General features: G+C 54.8%; 1 protein-coding gene across 3 annotated transcripts in view; it reads right to left on the reverse strand.

Annotated features, from left to right (window-relative positions):
• AGAP3 (ArfGAP with GTPase domain, ankyrin repeat and PH domain 3) overlaps positions 1 to 19,502 on the reverse strand; it is a 116,770-nt gene that overhangs the window by 90,860 nt on the left and 6,408 nt on the right. Inside the window, exon 1 of one of the 3 annotated variants that reach the window (XM_054058405.1) lies at positions 12,968 to 13,175. The exons of the other annotated variants lie outside the window; for them this stretch is intronic. Coding sequence (XP_053914380.1) covers positions 12,968 to 12,995 — 28 coding nt within the window. The 5' untranslated portion in view covers positions 12,996 to 13,175. Of the gene's footprint in view, positions 1 to 12,967; positions 13,176 to 19,502 lie in introns of those variants that run through there. 3 annotated transcript variants of the gene reach the window in all.

Raw genomic sequence — 19,502 nt, forward strand, 5'->3', positions numbered from 1 at the left:
TGCTCCTCGGGTGGAAGACAGGGCAAATCCAGCTTTGCTCCCTCCTGAGTTGACAGGCGGCAATGCCTGAAGTCGAGCAGACAGCGTCAGGCACCCCACCAGATCCGCAGCTATGCCATCTGTGCCAAGGTCACCAGGACGTGTGCTGCCAGACTGAATCCAACCTCATCTATGTCCCCTGATACCCTGTCTCCAGCAAGGAATTCTGCAGGAAGCTGTTACAAGGAGACGTCTCCCAAGGAGCGCTGCACACTGGCTGACACCAGCTGTGGAGACCAAGGGGTCTCCAACACCAGAGAATTCCTACCGGCAGGAATTTCAACACAGGTGACCAGCCCTTGGGCAGGGAACCAGACCAGAGACCTCATCAGCTCCTTCCCAATTGTCCTTCGCACTGTTCTTCGCTCCCAGGGATGGGAAGCTGTTCCCCTATGGAAGCACAGACACCTACACTCATCCCTTGCCAAAATGCAGGTTTAACTTCTGGTGCAACAACACTGGCTGGAAAACCTTCCATAGGAATCTCATCTTTTCAAACATCCTGGCAAGCTCTGGACTGGAAGGCATCACTGGATCATGGAAATACCTGCTGAAAAGGATTCCAAGGGATGACGTTCCACATGCTGCCCTTCCAAGGTGGGACCTGACACGCAGATCCCTCAGACAGGCACCATCTGATCCATCCCAACAGCCTCCCTTATCCTGCTGCAGCCCTGCATCTCCTCCCAAGACCTTGTCCGAATTCCCTGTCCAAAGCCGTCACTGTTGCCATACCAGTATCAGCCACCCAGAAGAACAGATCACATTCTTCCCTACAACCTCAAACAGGCCAGGACATAAAGAGACCTCCCCTCGGCTGATGCTATCTCCTCCACTTCCCACCTCAGATCCTGCTCTTAAAGCTATCCATGTTTTTAAGGCATTCCCTTCCACTCTCCGTGCTTGCCCAGCTGGGGCCCCTGACAGTGCTCCAGCACCTCCAACATCCGCATCAGTGCATCCAAGACACCAGTCTTTACTACAGCCACAGCACAGCGAAAGCTTTACCTCCTCCACCTGTTGAGAGCCAAAGGTTCCCATGAGCTGTATCCATTGATATAATCCTGAGGAACATAACCCATCTGAAATAGAACAGCCTGAAGCAGAGCCTTGGATGTAGCTTCCAGCAGCGGAGCACTTCCAGAGGATGCCTGCAGGCTCTGGCCGAAATGGCTCCTGAGAAGGAGACCAGAAAACCTGCGGGCACTGGCATTCCATGACCGCCACCATGGAGCTGCCCCAGTGCCTTCCAGCATCTCTGCTTTGGGAATTTGCTCCATGATCACGCCAGGTCCAACCAGTGCCATGTGAGCACCTCATGCAAACAGAAGAGGATGATCCAGACACCCAGCTGCTGCCGGAGTCCCAGGTGCCACACAGCTCTCTGGAAGCAGACAAGCTCCACAAGCTGGGATGGAACAGGGACATCCTGCTTTCCCAACCTTGACCTGGGAAGTGGGAAAGGCTCTCACCAGTGCTTTTGAGTCACTCTCCTGCTACAAATATTATGGCAACGAACATCTGTCTTAAATTAACGAGGAGCCATATGAGGCCGAGCAACAGCTGTGCTGAAAGATGGTCTGAACGTCAGGAACTGGCTGCTCCCCAGCAGGAAGCTCCGGGTGGAGCCCTGGAATGGGAAAGAATCCAGAACCAGGACCAGGCCAACACTCCACTGCACTTCCCAGGCCCAGCTGGCGCAAATGCTTCTGCTCCCGCTGCCTCCAGGCACAAAGGTCTTGTTGGATGGGCACATCCAGCCAGGAGGACTGGATGGCTGCACTCCATTCCCCACTCCCAACGGGACTGCCACTTGGAAGAGGGGCCCGAGTCTGCAGCCACATCCAGCGTGGGCACAGGACAGGCACAGTGTTGTCTACAAATGCCTCGGCAGTTGGGGATGGAGGGATGAGATTCCCGGAATGGATGGAGCTGTAAGCTTTCAGCACCCTGGCAGCAGGCAGATACCAGCAGGAAAGCAGGAAAGCTCCAGCCCAGAGCAGCATTCCATAAGGGTGGCTGTGCACTGGATCCCATACAGACAGCCGTGCCACTGGTCCCATGCCAACGCACTGCAAGAGGGACACAGAGATGAACTTCCTAAGCTGGTCCAGAGCCCAATCCTATAGGGAAGCCCTGGAAATTAAGGCTTGGAGATGTCACCTCCTGGGCAGAATACAAGATCAAGGCAGAGACCACTCCTCATTATCCTACCCTCCAGCACTTCCGCCAGCAAGGATGCTAATTCCAGTGCCCTGACTCCATCCCAGCCTCCGCTGGCTGCCGTTAGTCCAGTCCCTCCACTCTGATGCATGGAGCAGCCCTGTCCGGCCAGCACATGCCCCAGGCTGTTCCCAGGCTGTACCGATCCATCCTTCTTGCTCCTCCCCAGCCTCGCAGGAGATGCTCGAGGCTGCAGGTACTGGAAGAATCCATGGGATCCAGCCAGACAGTGGGAAATCTCCATGGTATTTCAACATTCCAAGATAAATCCCATGTGAGTATTTGGGAAGAGGACTGAAGGCGACCTCTCCAGGTCCTCATGCCCACCCCCCTCGCCCCAGATTTAAAATCCCCTTCCACAATTATCTTTTTTACCCATGAAAATCCTCTGGATCGTTCCAAAAGGCATCAGAGGAAAGGGGAAACAAAGAGAGAAATTCCAAAAGGGTGAAACCACAAGATGGGCAGCACAGGAACAAAACATGGAGGGCAGGTAAATAAATCCAGAGGGGAATGCAGCCAGGAGATGGAAGGGTCTGGAAAATTCCCCCTTCCTCAATGGAGATCCCAAGGCAGCCTAGGAAGGACGGCAGCAGAGCCACACACATGGACACTGCTGGCTCCAATCTCTCCCCACTGTGGTGATGGACACACCAGCAAGGCCTACTGCTCCAAGAAATCCCTCAGGATGTGACTTCATAGTGATTCGGGCAGTACAGCTTCAAGGGAAAAGGATCCCAAACTCCCAATGCAGTCAATTAGCCTGGAGCTCCAAGCATACCTTCTCCATAAGCCTGGGAGCCTCTGACCTGGCAGCTTCTGGGTGAGAAGTTCCTCAGATCCCTCTGGCGCTGGGGATCACCCTTACCTCACGACAGCAGAAGCCAAATCTGGGCTTTACAGGAACAACAGAGCAGAGAGGGACACAGCAGGAACACACCCAGGTGCCATGGACTGCCCAGAGGAGAAGGCTGGTATCCCACAGATCCTGCAGGACTGGAGGCAGCAGGAGAGCAGTGCCATCGGAAAAGAGGATGCGGCACCAGCACAGAGCCGACCCTGCAGACAGGATGCCGGCCACCAGAGACAATCTCACTCACAATCATCTCCCACTGATGCTCCCAGGACGGAGAAGTCAAGAGACTTGAAATTCCAAAGCCAAGCAGTAGTTCCTAGGCAGGGCACTCCCTGCACCCTGCGATGATCCGGCAAAGGCAGCAGGGCTCTCCCATCCATGGATTCGGACCAGGTGCCCGGTGCTGGCAGAGTCAGATCCCAAAGGCAGTGCCCTACGAGCCCTTAACCATAGTTGCTTCTCCAGGGGTGTCATCAGGCACCTGGCACTGGACACAGCACCAAGAACTTATTCCAGTGCATTTCTAATCCTGCATTTACTGCAACCCCGATCAGAGGCTTGAATTAAAATATTCATCACGTCAGCGCTCCAGGTTTAATGATTCTTTTCCACACCAGTCCCCAGGATCTCAGGAATGACCAGTGACAGCTCCAACTGTCCGGCATCCCACTCCACCACTTCAGAATGGGAAGAACAACCCTGCTTTCTGGGCAAATTCTGGCTTTCTTCCGCAGGCACCCAGCCTTTCCTGCTCTTCTCTTGGTCCTTGATGGTTTCCAGCCCCACAGCTGCTCTTCTCCCAGACAACCGAGCCCAAAGCTGGAGCACATCCAGCACAGTTGCACCCAAAGCTCTGGACCATGCTGCAGCATCCTGCCGATCACTGCAATGCTGCCGGGGCCTGCCGGCATCCCCTTGGGATATCAGCAGGGGCGGAGGGGACGTGCTGGCAAAGCTGGAGAGCAGCAACTCTGGGGAGGATGGGGAACCTCCCAGCCCAGGGCTTTGCTCTCTCCTTGGCCCTGATCCAACAACCAAGGAGCTTCCATGGGAACTGGGAATGCTGCAAACCCAAATACTAGGAGACTGATGGGGCTGGTGAAGGCTGGACAATGCCAGAGACAGAGAAGAGACACATGGAATACTGCTCTGCTGACCTGCAAACCCACCTGTGTCCTATGGAGCTGCTGTCCCACCCAAAACACGTCCCCCCAAAAGCTGGGAGCTGGGAAGCAGCGAAAGGGGTGCAGCCCTCTCCACCAGTCCCAGAGCCTCTTCCCACCCCAGCACAGCCACCAGTAAGAGCCGCAGAGCCTACAGATGCTGCCCCAGATGGGCTGAGTGGGGCCATTCCCAGTTTTATTCCGAGCCCAGCATAATCCCTGATCACCCACAGGAAGACTGGAGCTCCATGTCCACTGGGAGCCAGAGGCCAGCAGATGAACAAGACGTTCCTGGGCAGAAAGGGCTTATTACAGTGGCAAAATCCCAGATCCTAGGAATCCAACACAGTGAAGAGGAAGGAATCCATCCTCAGAGACCAAAAGCAAGTACCAAGGGCCCCCCAGCTCCCTCTCATCCATTCCTTTTGGATGCAACCTAGGCAAGGGCATCGGAAGACGATCTGGATTCAATGGGAAGCGCTGGATGCAGTCATCGGATGGGGACTGTGCTCCTAGGAACAAAGCCATACTGATGGAGTCTCCAGCTTCTCTGCTCCTGCTTTATTTCCCCGCACACGTCCCAGCATGCAAGGCTGTCCCAGATGAATCCCACCCAAGCACTGTAACCCTTGTGCCTGCAGCCCAGTGCTGCAGCAGTACGGCTCCTGCTCAATGCCTGTGCTCCCAGAGCCCAGGTCTGGGCTCCCCAGCTCTGGAAAGACAAGGAATGACGGGAGAGAACCCAGCAGAGGCCACGGAAACAAGGAGGAGCCTTTCTCTTAGGAGGAAAGGCTGTGAGACCAGGGTCTGTTCAGCCTGGAGAAGGGAAGACTGAGAGGGGATCCCATTGATCCTTATCCATATCCAAAGGGTGGGTGTATGGTTGGTCCCATGCTGGTACCCAAAGCACCCCTGGCATGTGGGACACCCCTGCCCACTCACCTCCCACTGCTCTGGGCCCTGGAGAGACAAGGTGACCATCGCCGGCCCCCTCATCCCAAATTCCTGCCTTTGCCAGCGTCTCTCGCATGCAGCCTCTGATCGCCCGTTCACCTGCAGAACGAAGTGATCCCTATCAAATCCTGCTCCCTTACCAATATCCATAAGTCCAACCAAATCACTTCCTGACAATTCCCATTCCCTAGGGTCAACCCATGCTCTGGCCACTGATTCCCAAGTCCTTCTGATCCCTCCCTCATTCCCAATGCTTCTTGTCTGGCACAAACATAGCAGAACCAGGCAGGGATCATCCTGGTGCCAAGCCTCCTCCTGTCCCACCACGCTCCCTACGGATAACAACACACATAAAGCTTGCTCTATAGCTCCACATGGGAAACCCATCTTCCAAAGAGCCCAGTTCCTTGACTCTTCCCAGCCCTGGCTCACTAGACACTCCATCAGCTCCCACCAGCTCCAGCAAAGTCAACCCGCCTGGATTCCTCCCGGATTTGACACTTCACGTTATCTTTAGGAATTCAATCTCCATTCTGGATTATTCTGTTCCCAGCAATCCATACAAACACCAAAAGCTCCCAGATGCAGAACAGATCCCACGCAACCCAGCTGCACACAGAGGTCCTCATCCTTGATCTCATTCCACGTTTGTCCATCAGAAAGCCACTCTGTCCTGAGCTAAACATCCTAAAGAAATATAAATCCATTCGTTACTCATTAGCACCTGCTCCTAATCGCTCCATGTTATGGAAAAAAGGGATCCCATTGGACTTGGTTACTTGGCTTCAATCCTCCATTCAGTCAGATCATGCCGGCTGCTCAGCTGCTTTCCCAGGATCGATATCAGGATAACTATGTCATGAACACCAGTGCCATCCATCCCATTTATTCTGTCAGAGGCGGTCACAGAATCCCCCTGCTCCTGGCTCGGCTGTCCTCTCATGCGGAACAGCCCAGCAATCGGAGCCCTCTGCAGGGAGCTGCCCCCGGGCTCTGGCCATGAGCCCCCCCCCCCCCGCATTGCCCGGATCATTAACACACCCAGACTGGGAGCTGCTGTTCAACACTTCCAGGGGAAACATTTCCTCTCCCCAAGCACGGGATGGGAATGCTGATACTGCATGGCTACTAGCAGCCCGTTCAGACCAGCACCATCATTATAGGACATTCCTGCTCCCAACAAACCTCAAACCTTCCCTGCTGCTGATAACCAAGACAGAGGTTTTCAAGGCCAGGTCGGATGGGGCTTGGAGCAACCTGATCCAGTGGGAGGTGTCCCTGCCCATGGCAGGGGGTAGAAATGGATGATCCTTAAGGTCCCTTCCAGCTCAAACTATTCCAAGATTCCATGATCAGGCTGCTGCTCAGGGCTTATCCCTTCCATGTGCTCCCTTTCACATTGCGGATTTATGTTCCGCAATATCCCCTTTTTCCCTGCTAACGATGAATCACGTGACAGCCTCGTTATTCAGATGCACCCCGGGCACAGCATCAGCTGGGTGATGGGCTGAATCCCGCATGGAGCCCCACAGGCCCCTGTGGATGCAGGCAGAGCTACTGGCAGGGATGTGGTCCAGGCTGTCCAACCGTCCCTGCCAGCAGTTGAGACTCCAGGACTTTCAGCTCTGCCAAACTGACTATTCCAGCTGAAATTTTCCATGCTTGCTTTCCACACTCAGCCGGTATTTTTGGAAGATTCAGCAAACACAAGACCCAGAAATTCAGGAAAAAGAAGGTGGCGCTGCCAAAGCCATACATTTTTCCAGCTATTAGAGCGTTGTTGGGAGAGCAGATTGAGCTCCGTGGCTCAGGGCTGGAATCAAGGGGCTGGCTCCTTCATCCAGGGAGACAATTCCTGCTGCCTGGAGACATACATCCAGATGAGGGGGATCCAGCCCCTCAAGAGCAGCTGCTCTCACTGCTCACAGAATCCACGAATTCTGGAATGGCCAGGGCTGGAAGGTGCCTCTGGAGCTCATCCTGTCCAACCCCTGCAACAACAGGGTCACTTCCAGCAGCTGCACAGCAACACGTCCAGGTGGATTTGGATCTCTCCGGAGGAGACTCCACACCTTCCCTGTCCCAGGGCTCCATCACCCACACAGGCAAGAAGGTTTTCCTCATGTCCAGGTGGAACTCTCCAGCCTCTGCTTTGCACCAGTGCCCCTGTCCTGGTGCAGGGCAGCGCTGAGCAGAGTCCAGCCCCTGCTCCCCGCCCATTCAATATGGATCGATGGACAGGATCCCCTCTCCAGGCTGGACAGAGCCAGGGCTCCCAGTATCAACTCCCAAGAGAAATCATAGAATCACAGAATCATTGAGGTTGGAAAAGACCTCTCAGCTCATCCAGTCCAACCATTAGCCCAACTCCACCATGCCCCCTGAACCCTGTCACAAAGTGCCACCTCTACATGCTCCTTAAACCCCTCCAGGGACAGAGACTCCACCACTGCCCTAGGCAGTCTCTGCCAAGGCTTCATCACTCTTTCCATGAAGGAATTGATACCAACACCCCATTTAAACCTCCCCTGGCACAACTTGAGGCCATTTCCTCTCGTCCCAACCCTTGTTCCTTGGAAGAAGGGCCTCAACCCTGCCTGGCTCCACCCTCCTCTCCAGAAGCTGCAGAGAGCTTGTTGGTCTCCCCTCAGCTTCCTCTTCTCCAGCCTAAACAGCCCCAGGACCCTCAGCCACTCCCATGGGATTCGTGCTCCAGACCCTAACATTGCGCCAGCATTGAAACCACTGTGGCTGACGGGAAAACCAGCAGAGGCGGAAATTCACACATAGGAACAAAGGAATCAGGAGTTTACACGGAGGGTTCACACAGAAGTTTCCCTCTTACACTTGGGTGATGCCTCAGTGCCCAAAGGAGAAAGGAGCAAATCCTGGGAAGGAACGGGCTCCTCTTCCCTTCCAACAATCCACAGTCTTCCAAAGCCAACAGGATGTTACAGCTCCATCCGCAAGCCCAGCAGTAAAACTCTTGCAGGAAAGCAAAGAGACCAGTAAGCTCTATGATTTGTGTTTCATGAGTCCAAATCCACCTTCACCCACAGAAGCTGAGGTTGGCTCCGAGTTCCTGCTCCGCAGCATCCCAAAACAAACAGAGATGCGCCAAGGCATTTGCCAAAGGCAGCAGGAGGAGCAGCGGGCTGGAGGTGCTAGCTCTCCAAGGGAAGGGATCTGCTCTGGAGACGCTGGTTTCCATGGGGGAGCTCCACAGGAGAAGCTCTGCAGAGTCCATATGTCCCATCCCCACCTGCACCCAGTCATCAAGACCAGCTACCACCCCACCTCTTCTTCCCCATCTTTTCACACCAAAACCAAAGCCATCAGCGATTCAGACCCGATCACATCACCCTTGGCTCTCTCACATCCAAAGGAGAAAACCAAACACTTCCTATGCTCATCCAGCCTACTTCGCACTCCCCTTCCAGCCAGGACCAACGCCAGAGGAGCCCAGAGGCATGGACTGATGTGGTGCCACTTCCACCACAGCCACTCTCCCCGTTTCTGCATTCCCAGCCCCTTGGGATGGCAGCCGGCTCAGCCAACACAGCACGAGCAGCATCATCACTCCAGGCACCCAGAGAGGTTGTGTGATGATCCCAGGGGACGAGCAGGGATTTGGGACCACCTCTCCAAAAAGAGGTATCCGTACACCCGCATGAGGGCTGGTTTGTGCCTCCCCGCCCAGCCTAGGCAGCCAGACACCACCCCTCAGAGCAGGAATTGTGGGAACGAAGCAAGGGGCTGCGGTTCCAGAGGACTGGAGTGCTCCCACCCCAGCCTTACGTTGCAATCACACGATCGCTCCATTTCCATGGAAACAGCAGAATTAGAGACTTTGGTTTGAAGCCAATCACCAGCACCGGGTATTTAACGGCTGAACCCGTCAGTGCTCCAGTCTCCAGTGCTGGGAGAGGCACCAGCTCTTCCCACGCCGCAGCTGAGCTGCTCTCCAGCCCCACCACCACATCCAGCCATGCACAGAGCACCAATGGCAGGTCTGTCCCATTAGGACTCTTCCTTCCTGCACCAGTCCAAGAGGTTTCCAGAGAGCTCCGTGTGCTAGGAGATGGAAGTTCCAGAAGCTCTAGACCCTCCCCCAGCTCCATTCCCTTCTCTGGATGCGCTCCAGCCCCTCAAGGACCTTCTTGGAGTGAGGGACCCAAAACTGAACCCAGGATTCCAAGTGTGGCCTCACCAGCACCAAGCAGAGGGGGACGATCCCTGCCCTGCTCCTGCTGGCCACACCACGGTTGATCCCAGCCAGGATGCTAGTGGCCTCCTTGGCCACTTAGGCCACTACTGGCATGTGTTCAGCTGCTGGCAACCAGCACCACCGGGGCCTTCTCCTCCAGCCAGCTTTCCAGCCACTCTTCCCCAAGCCTGGAGCTGCACATGGTTGTTGTGGCCCAAGTGCAGGACCTAGCACTGAGTCTGGTTGAAGCCCATCCCACTGGCCTCAGCCCATGGATCCAACTGGGCGTGATCCACCTGCAGAGCCTTCCTGCCCTCCAGCAGATTCACACTCCCATCCAGCTTGGTGTCATTTCCAAACTGACTGAGGGAGCCCTTGATCCCATTGTCTGGAAAGAGATTAACCAAGATTGATGGCAGTTGAATCCAGCGCTTGCACATCAGCACCTGATTCTGGCCGGTGCACAGAAGCCCTGCTGACCAAGGCTTCCCTGATGCTTCTGCGGTTGGAAAAGCCTTGTGACTCACTGAGTGAGTTGTTGGACGGCATCGGGCACTTGGATGAGCATTTGCTGGCACAAGGAGAGGCGACAGCCTCTGCTTTCTCCTGACACAGAGATCATTATGGTCAACGCAAAGAACGAGGGCACGGAGCTGTGGTGATGATCCCCGTTTGTCGTCATCCGCCTTGCAGACACAAGCTCTTCAGGAAACCAGAGCAGAGAACGACCCAGGTAGCACCAGGAGCCTTCGGAAACCTGGGACTGCAAACCCAGTGAGGTGAGATGATGGCACCATCCAGGCTGGATGATCATAGAATCATAGAATAACTAGGTTGGAAAGGACCTACTGGATCATCGAGTCTAACCATTCCTATCAACCCCTAAACCATGCCCCTCAGCGCCTCATCCACCCGTCCTTTAAACAACTCCAGGGAAGGTGACTCAACCACCTACCTGGGCAGCCTGTTCCAGTGCCCAATGACCCCTTCCATGAAAATTTTTTTCCTGATGTCCACCCTGAACCTCCCCTGGCGGAGCTTCAGGCCATTCCCCCTTGTCCTGTCCTCAGTCACTTGGGAGAAGAGCCCAGCTCCCTCCTTTCCACAACCTCCTTTCAAGTAGCTGTAGAGAGCAATAAGGTCTCCCCTCACCCTCCTCTTCTCCAGGCTAAACAACCCCAGCTCTCTCAGCCGCTCCTCCTAAGACTTGTTCTCCAGCCCCCTCACCAGCTTCATTGCTCTTCTCTGGACACGCTCCAGAGCCTCAACATCCTTCTTGTGGTGAGGGGCCCAGAACTGAACACAGTATTTCAAGTGAGGTCTCACTAGTTCTGAGTACAGAGGGAGAATAACCTCCCTGGACCTGCTGGTCACGCCATTTCTGATCCAAGCCAAGATGCCGTTGGCCTTCTTGGCCACCTGGCACATTGCTGGCTCATGTTCAGTCGGCTGTCAACCATCACCCCCAGGTCCTTCTCCTCCAGGCAGCTTTCTAGCCAGACTTCTCCTAGTCTGTAGCACCGCATAGGGTTGTTGTGCCCCAAGTGCAGGACCCGGCATTTGGCCTTGTTGAACCTCATGCCATCGGTCTCAGCCCAGCAGTCCAGCCTGTTAAGACCCCTTTGCAGAGCCTCCCTACCCTCCAGCAGATCCACACTTCCACCCAGCTTAGTGTCATCCGCAAACTTGCTAAGGGTGCACTCAGTGCCTTCATCCAGGTCATTGATAAAGACATTGTACAGGGCTAGACCCAGTACCGAGCCCTGCGGAACCCCACTTGTAACTGGCCTCCAGCTGGAGTTAACTCCATTTACCACCACCGGCCATCCAACCAGTTTTCAACCCAGGAGAGAGTACACATGTCCAGTCCAGAAGCTGACAGTTTCTGAGGCAGAATGCTGTGAGAAACTGTATCAAAGGCTTTACTGAAGTCCAAGAAGACTACATCCACAGCCTTTCCCTCATGAGGTCCATGATGAGATAGACCGGGACAGAAACAGACCACAGCATTCCCAGGAGAGTGCCCGTGCCCAGGAAGCATTTGGATAACACAGAAATATCTCCCACCAGTGAAGAGAAGCTGCCTCTCTGCTGTTTGCCCAGACAGAGGTCTGCTTCAAGGGGTCACCACCCCAAAATCATCTCTCGGTGCTCTGTGCAGTTAGCATGGCCCATAGCTAATGCATACAGACAGTCTGGCACAAGGAGCTGCTCTTCTCTTGGCCATTACACTGGAATCCAAGGTCCAAAAGGGCACGGTTGAACTGGCAGATGGTGGGCAATGGGCTACCCGAGAGGGAATTTGCCATACCACAGGCTATCAGGTGCCTTTTCCGTGCTCGACAGGCAGTGGAAACCTGCCCAGAATTCAAATCCCTGCCATGGTTATCAACCCACTCTAAGCCCTTCCCAACAGGTTGGGACAGCAATGTCCCAATCTCGAGGACAGCAAACTCCCCCCTCAGGAATTCTAATCCAATTCCAAGATGAAGTGCTCAGAACTGAGGAAGATGCAGGGAAGTCATTATGCATGACAGAAGCTGTGGGACACAGGAAGCCCACCCTGCTCCAGGAAGGGCCCGCATGGAGCCATGGCCACCCTCGTGCTGACAAAGCTCCACACCAAGACACACAAGTGGGGCTGAAAACTATGCTGATAGCTGATCCACCAGGAAAGACAGGTGTGTTCCAGGCCAGAGCCTCCTCCAACCTCCGCAGGGATCTCCCTGGGATGGAGGTGCACACAGGGAGCCTCTCTGACCTCCAGTTCGCGCCTGCTGCTCCCTACACACAGCCCTTGAGCACCCTGAGCCCTGGAGCCACCTTTACTCATGTCAGACAGGAGGCCCAGTCTGCTTCACAACAAGGCCACCAGACATGGGAATGGATGCTGATCAGAGGATCATGGAATGGTTTAAGTCGGAAGGGACCCCAAAGCCAGTCCAGTTCCACCCCCCTGCCATGGGCAGAGACACCTCCTGCTGCATCAGGTTGCTCCAAACCCTATTCAACCTGGCCTTGAACACCTCCAGGGATGGGGCAGCCACAGCTTCTCTGAGCAATCTGGGCCAGGGCCTCCCCACCCTCACAGCACAACATTTCTCCCCAAGATCTCATCTCAATCTCCCCTCTTTCAGCTCAAAACCACTCCACTCGTTGTGTCCCTGCACTCCCTGATCGAGAGCCCCTCCCCAGCTTTCCTGGAGCCCCTTTCTGTACTGGAAGCTGCTCTACGGTCTCCCTGCAGCCTTCTCTTCTCGAGGCTAAACAACCTCAACTCTCTCAGCCTGTCCTCATATGGGAGGTGCTCCAGCCCTCAGATCATCCCTGTGGCTTCCTATGGGCTCGCTCCAACAGCTCTGTGTTCTTAATGATGCGGAGGGGATGCTCCCAGGACACTTGTGAAGTCCAAATCTACCCCGGGGTCTCCTCCCCAGCCCATGGGTTCGGCAGCTGAGCTGCAGGGCTGCCTCACTGTGAGGTCTTTGCTCCGTCCCTCTCTCTCCAGCCAGTTTGCTCCACTACCTGCGTCCTGCCTGTCGTCCTCTCTCATCGCCTCTCCGGTGGGTGCCTCTGCCCAGCAGCAGCTGTGAGTCAGGCACAGCAGCGCGGAACGTGGGAGGCTGCCGGCTGAGTCACCCAGCGCCGCCACAGGCTGAGTCACCCGCGGACACGGCGTCGGGGGACGGACAGACACTGGCTGGCCGATGGATGCTGCCGCAGCAGCTCCAGGTGTCAGCTCCCTCCCCGCTCAGCTGCCGGCAGAGCGCCCGGCCGGCAGTGACGCGGGCAGGAGGTCTCCCTGTAATCCGCGGAATGCTGACCAGGGAGGCTGTCCCTGCTCCCAGACACGTGCCGGCGTCCCTGCTGCAGTGCCACCGGGAATGAAGCCGCAGGCTGAAGCAGTGCTCAGCGTGACCCTCACAGCTGCTCATTCCGCAGCATCCGATACCCCCATCCCGGGCACGGAGCAGTGAGCAGCTGGGAACGCCGCCTCTCCACGGCCCCTTCCCCAGCCACGGCGGCTGGCAGCGCCAGCACGGGGACACCGAGGACCTCCGACCACCATCGTCCTCTCTGGCTGTGGGGCCTGCATCCCACCAGCTCCAGTAACCCCAAATCTCATTAACTGTGCAATTATCTTAGTGTGCCACCTAATTCCGGCACCCACCACAGTGATTTGGGGCCAGCAGAATTAGCTCAAGGAGAGGAGGGGACGCGGGGCTGGGACCAGCGCTGCTGTGGAGCCTGGTGCCACCATCCCGAGACAACGGGAAGGGCAGGACCCACCGCTTGGAATGGGAAGCAGGGAGCAGGGTTGGGGATTTCTGCCACAGCCTGAGCCCCCCGGGGTCTATTCCAGCCCAACCGGGATCAGCAGGAGCTGCTCCTCAGCTCTGTAGGCAACTCCATCTGCTCAATGTGCCCCACGGCCAGAATCCAACCTTGCAGAGGGAGACAATTCCACCTCCCCAGAGCCCACGGCGACCCTGCTCCCACTGCCCCAACCGACAGCGTCCACACAAGTACAGTCTCCTTCACAGACATCTTGGGTAATAGAAGTATTGCCGGGAAAACCTCACACTGAGAAAAACGGATTCAGTGTCCGGGCCAATGGGTGTGTGGCTTTGTTTGGAGATTTTGTCGTTGTTTGGGTGTTTTACATTTTTATGATTTATCAGACAGCCAGAAAGCCAATAAACTATAAAAAATATAACAATTTGGCTAAAAAACCCAAGGCAGCTTCTAGAAACACCCAAAATACCCCCAAAAAGGGGGAAAAATGTGGAATAAAGAGGAGGAAACAGGTGTCAATAAGATCTCAAAGGCAGGAAGTACATAAAATCGGGATAGGAAGTTGAGGCTTAAGGAAAAGCGGCTCAAACAATGCCAAGAGCAACAGGAAGTGGCTTCCCAAACAGCAGCACCTGCATTCAGCTCCCGCTGCCCAAATCCCAGAGGGAGAAGCAGCCTCTTGGTCCTTGCTCCAATGCCGTCCAAGCAGACAAACATATATACAGAGAGCCCAGCATGGGATTCCAAACCCGTCAACAAATCAGAGTCGTTAATACAGTTTTAAATGAAAGGGCACAAACAACCGGGCTGGAAAAGTTCGGGATCACTTCCCTGCTTACGCTGATCCTTTGTAAGTATTGAAACAATGGAGATACTTGGGAATGACTGAAAGAGAGGGAAGCCACCACCACATCCGGAATGGAATACGCGACTCCACAAGTGACCTCTGGCGATCTGGCTTGATGCCAATCCAGCGAGGAAGGGTTAAATGAAACGGACTGTTTAAACAGAAATCCAAGTTATGGATTCAGTTTCACTCTCCCCAGGGTCGGAAGCATGGCTGATAAGGACAATTCCATATGTATTTTGGGGAAGATGCAACTCAGCACCATTCCCAGTCTAAACCTGCACTCTGCAAAGTCCAGCTGTGGGACTGATCCCACTATCCCTGTCAGTAACTGGGATATTGAACAAGAGTGGCCCCAGTATGGACCCTGGAGGGACACCACTCATTGCTGGTTTACATTCGGACACTGAGACATTGCAATGCAATTCCTAGGGTCATAGAATCATAGAATCACTTGGGTGGAAAAGACCTCCGAGATCATCACCCAGCCAATTCCTTACCCACCCCATAGTCCATGCATCAAACCCATCTCTCTCCAGCCTGCCAGGAAGACTTCAGAAGTGCCACCACCAACAGCTGGTTGGATAGATGCTTCCCAGAAGGACAGACACCCTCATCCCAGGCAGGAAGGCGAGCACTGACCCCCCATGCCCTCTACCATCCCACTGCAGAATTATACGAGGTTGTTCCTGCTTCAGGCACAGACTCCGGGCTCCCTGGGCCTACCAGTTCCACCTGCAGGAATCCAACTGGCCACAAGACCTTCTCGTCATTGGTCCCAGCAATCTTTCGGTTCTCCTGCTGCTTCTCCACTGCTCCTTTCACAGCCTCAAGAAGGTTGGCCCCATCCCCCCTCTTCAGTTGTGCCATGGTTTGCAGGTGTCTCTCCCACCTCTCACCTTCCCTTCTCCCTCTGTGCTCCTTCCAGCTCGCCCTACGTTTCTGTTTAACGCCACCTCTCCACTCCATGTGGATGATTCATCCCTCTGCCGCTCTATTCCTGGACTGTCTCCTGTCCAAAATGAAGTCCCAGCTTACTTCCCCCTCCGGTATTCCAAGTCTGCACTTACAGCCCAAGCTTAACATTATCAAAGATCCATTCCTCATCTCAGTTTTGTCCCCTCTTCCCCCCACCCCCTGTTGCTCCATGACTGGAGACATCACTTGGATCCTATCTGCAAGATACAGACACTGGTTGGACACTGATACAGGGAATGGGGTTCATAGATCCCCTTCTCTCCATATCCTCTTGTTCCTAAAACCCTACGGAGCGAAACCAGCTTCAGTCTCTGAGCCACCACCTTCATCATCCAGCCACAAAGACCCCAGGCTCCCACCCCACATCACTTCTTAGTGCACCCCCAAATCTGCTTGTAACAGATAAAATCCCACTTCATCCACATTCCTGCAGAACACTGGCATTGTGTTCCGAGTCCCTTGTCCCTACGCAGGGTAGCCCTCCCATTGAATCCCCTCCATGTCCTCCTCATCTACCACGTTCCACTGTAAGCCACTGGTCTTTTTCCTACCAAACGACCCATGCATTAACAATGGCCCTTCCTTCATGGAATCACGAAATCGTTAAGATTGGAAAAGACCACTCAGCTCATCCAGTCCAACCATAAGCCCAAACCCACCATGCCCCCTGAACCCTGTCATCTCTACACGCTCCTTAAACCCCTCCAGGGACGGAGACTCCACCACTGCCCTGGGCAGCCTCTGACAAGGAAGGCTTCATCACTCTTTCCATGAAGGAATTGATACCAATATCCCATTTAAACTTTCCCTGGCACAACTCGAGGCCGTTTCCTCTCATCCCATCCCTTGTTCCTTGGGAGAAGGGCCTCAACCCCGCCTGGCTCCAGTCTCCTCTCCAGAAGCTGCAGAGAGCGATGAGTTCTCCCCTCAGTCTCCTCTTCCCTAGGCTGAACAGCCCCAGGACTCTCAGATGTTCCCAGAACTCCTGGGCTCCAGACCCTTCCCCAGCTCCATTACCACCTTCTCTGGACATGCTCCAGCCCCTCAAGGTCTTTCTTGGAGTGAGGGGCCCAAAACTGAACCCAGGATTCCAGGAGCAGCCTCACCAGCGCCAAGCGCAGGAGGACAATCCCTTCCCTGCTCCTGCTGGCCACACCATGGCTGATGCCAGTCAGGATGCTGGTGGCCTTCTTGGCCACCCTGGCCACTGCTGGCCCAGCCACTGCCAACCAGAGCCCCCAGGCCATTTTCTGCTGCAGAAGAGCCAACTCCTCTCCCTCCCAAGCCACCCACACGTTAACAATGGTCCTTTCTTTGCTGCCAAAGAGCTGGCTCCTCTCCCTCTCTAAATTTCTCCAGTGATCTCCACTTCCCAGCTCCCACATTTCAAGCAAACACCTCTGGATTTCCTCACGTTCATACTTGGTGTTTGGAAAGAGCTCAGTGAACACCTTGAAATCTGCTTCATACTTCCTTCTGGATTGCTCCTTAGAGCTCTCCTGGACTCACCAGGAACACCAGAACCAGCACAGGCTGGATGCCCACCATGCCAAGTCCGCATCCAAGATGCAGCCTGCGCTGTCCCGCTTTCTCCGCGTGCCCACTCAGTGCCTACTTCCTGTTCTTAAATCAACTCCAAGATCAGGGCTTGCTCTGTCCTGCATCCTCATCTCCTGCATGAGGAACCTGGGCGGACACAGCTCCAAGGTGGAATGTAATGAAAAACCCAGGAATGGCAGGCACAGGCTCACACCCAACATTCCCAACACAGAGCTTCCGACCCCAGGGCACTCGGTGGGAATGCTGGCTGCCAGCACTGCATCCTTCATGGATCCATGCTCCATTCATTCATGTGGGGACCAGGGAAGGGACGCACACGCGGCAGAGGCTGAGCTGGAATCAACACCCTCTTCATTAGCACAGGAGTCACTGCTGGGATGATTATCAAATAGCAACAGCGGAAGCAAGGGAGCAGGGAATGTCATGGGAAGCAAAGCAAGTGGAGCCATGAGATGCCAGACCCAGTGGCCCCCAAACCTGCAGGACTATGGCATCGGCATGACAAGAGCAGGAGTTCAGACGCAGCAGCCAGCAGCGCTCCGATTACTGCAGGGATTTCATCACCCCACAGATCACATGGGAAGAATGAGATCCAATACATAACCCCAGGGAAGAGCTTCCCGAGTGACTCATGCACGGCAGAGGTTCCAGCGCCAAGATGCAGCCCTGTGGCAGCAAGGATGCAAACCTCTCTTTCCCTCCGGGGCCGCTCTGCTCCATCTAGGTATCATGGAATTATGAAACCATTGAGGTTGGAAAAGACCTCTCAGCTCATCCGGTCCAACCATAAGTCCAACCCCACCATGCCCCCTGAACCCTGTCACAAAGTGCCACCTCTACACGCTCCTTAAACCCCTCCAGGGACGGAGACTCCACCACTGCCCTGGGCAGCCTCTGACAAGAAAGGCTTCATCACTCTTTCCATGAAGGAATTGATACCAATATCCCATCTAAACTTTCCCTGGCACAACTCGAGGCCGTTTCCTCTCATCTTCCCTAGGCTGAACAGCCCCAGGACTCTCAGATGTTCCCAGAACTCCTGGGCTCCAGACCCTTCCCCAGCTCCGTTACCTTCTATGAACGTGCTCCAGCCCCTCAAGGTCTTTCTTGGAGTGAGGGGCCCAAAATTGAACCCAGGATTCCAGGTGCAGCCTCACCAGCGCCAAGTGCAGGGGGACAATCCCTTCTCTGCTCCCGCTGGCCTCACCATGGTTGATGCGCGTCAGGAGTTGGCCACCCTGGCCACTGCTGGCTCCTGTTCAGCCACTGCTGACCAGCACACCCAGGGCATTTTCTGCCAGGCAGCCTTCCAGGCAGATTTGTGGGAATCTGGGAACAGCCAGGGGTTGCCACATTTGGCTTGAACTGGACAGCGGGTCTGAAGGTCACTAGGGCAGGAGAGCCAAGCAGACACACAAGAGCACGGATTAAGCACATGAACCTCCTTTCAGCAGGGAAGCAGGATAAACTTATCCTGCTTTTTATCCTTCTTGCCTCAGGAGACACCTTGCTCCCACTGCAACACTTCAGAAAATCCACCCCAGCTCCAGCGTCACAGCGATGCTCCGGCTCGCTCCGTGCGGAGGCTCCAATGTGCAGATCCTGGAGGAGGGTTTAAAAACAACCTTGGGTGCCAAAGCAGTGAGGTGGGATCATGAAGAGAGGAAGGATTCCTCCCGCCCAGTCAGAGATGCCATAGAAACAGTTCGGGTTGAGGGAGCTGCTCGTGGAGGTGCACATCTCAAATCACAGCCACACTGCTGGGGCAGCTCTTGCATCCCTTGATTCCAGGCTTTGGAATCAACCTTTCCAACCCATTGCTGCCTCTCTGGATCTCCCAGCCATCACCCACACCCTGCTCCCGTTCACCACCCTACAACAGCATCACCGGGATTCCAGCATTTACAGCCAGGTGGCTCCCGCACCACTGCCCAGGGCACCAGGAACACACAGTGCTCCCCAGGATTTTCTAATGGGAAGAGAAAGTGGGATCCATTTCAAATCAGCACAGTTTGAAGTCCAAAACAGGATAACTTAACACTGGTTTGGCCACCCAAACTGACCACAAGCCCTGCTGCCAGCTCCGAACAGCAAGCCTGGATGCACATACAGAATCATTCAGGTTGGAAAAGACATTTAGGATCATCAAGTCCAACTGTAAACCCAACACTGCCAATTCCACCATGAATCCATGTCCCTAAGCACCACGTCTACATGGATTTTAAATCCCTCCAGAGATGGGGACTCCACCAATGTCCTGGGCAGTCTCTGCCAGTGCTTGGCAACCCCTTCTGTGAAGGGATGTTTCCTGATATCCAACTAAGCCTCCCCTGACACAGTTTGAGGCCATTTCCTCTCAACCTAAACACTTCTCATCCC

Source organism: Cuculus canorus, chromosome 2 (assembly GCF_017976375.1).
Source record: "Cuculus canorus isolate bCucCan1 chromosome 2, bCucCan1.pri, whole genome shotgun sequence".
NCBI lineage: Eukaryota > Metazoa > Chordata > Aves > Cuculiformes > Cuculidae > Cuculus > Cuculus canorus.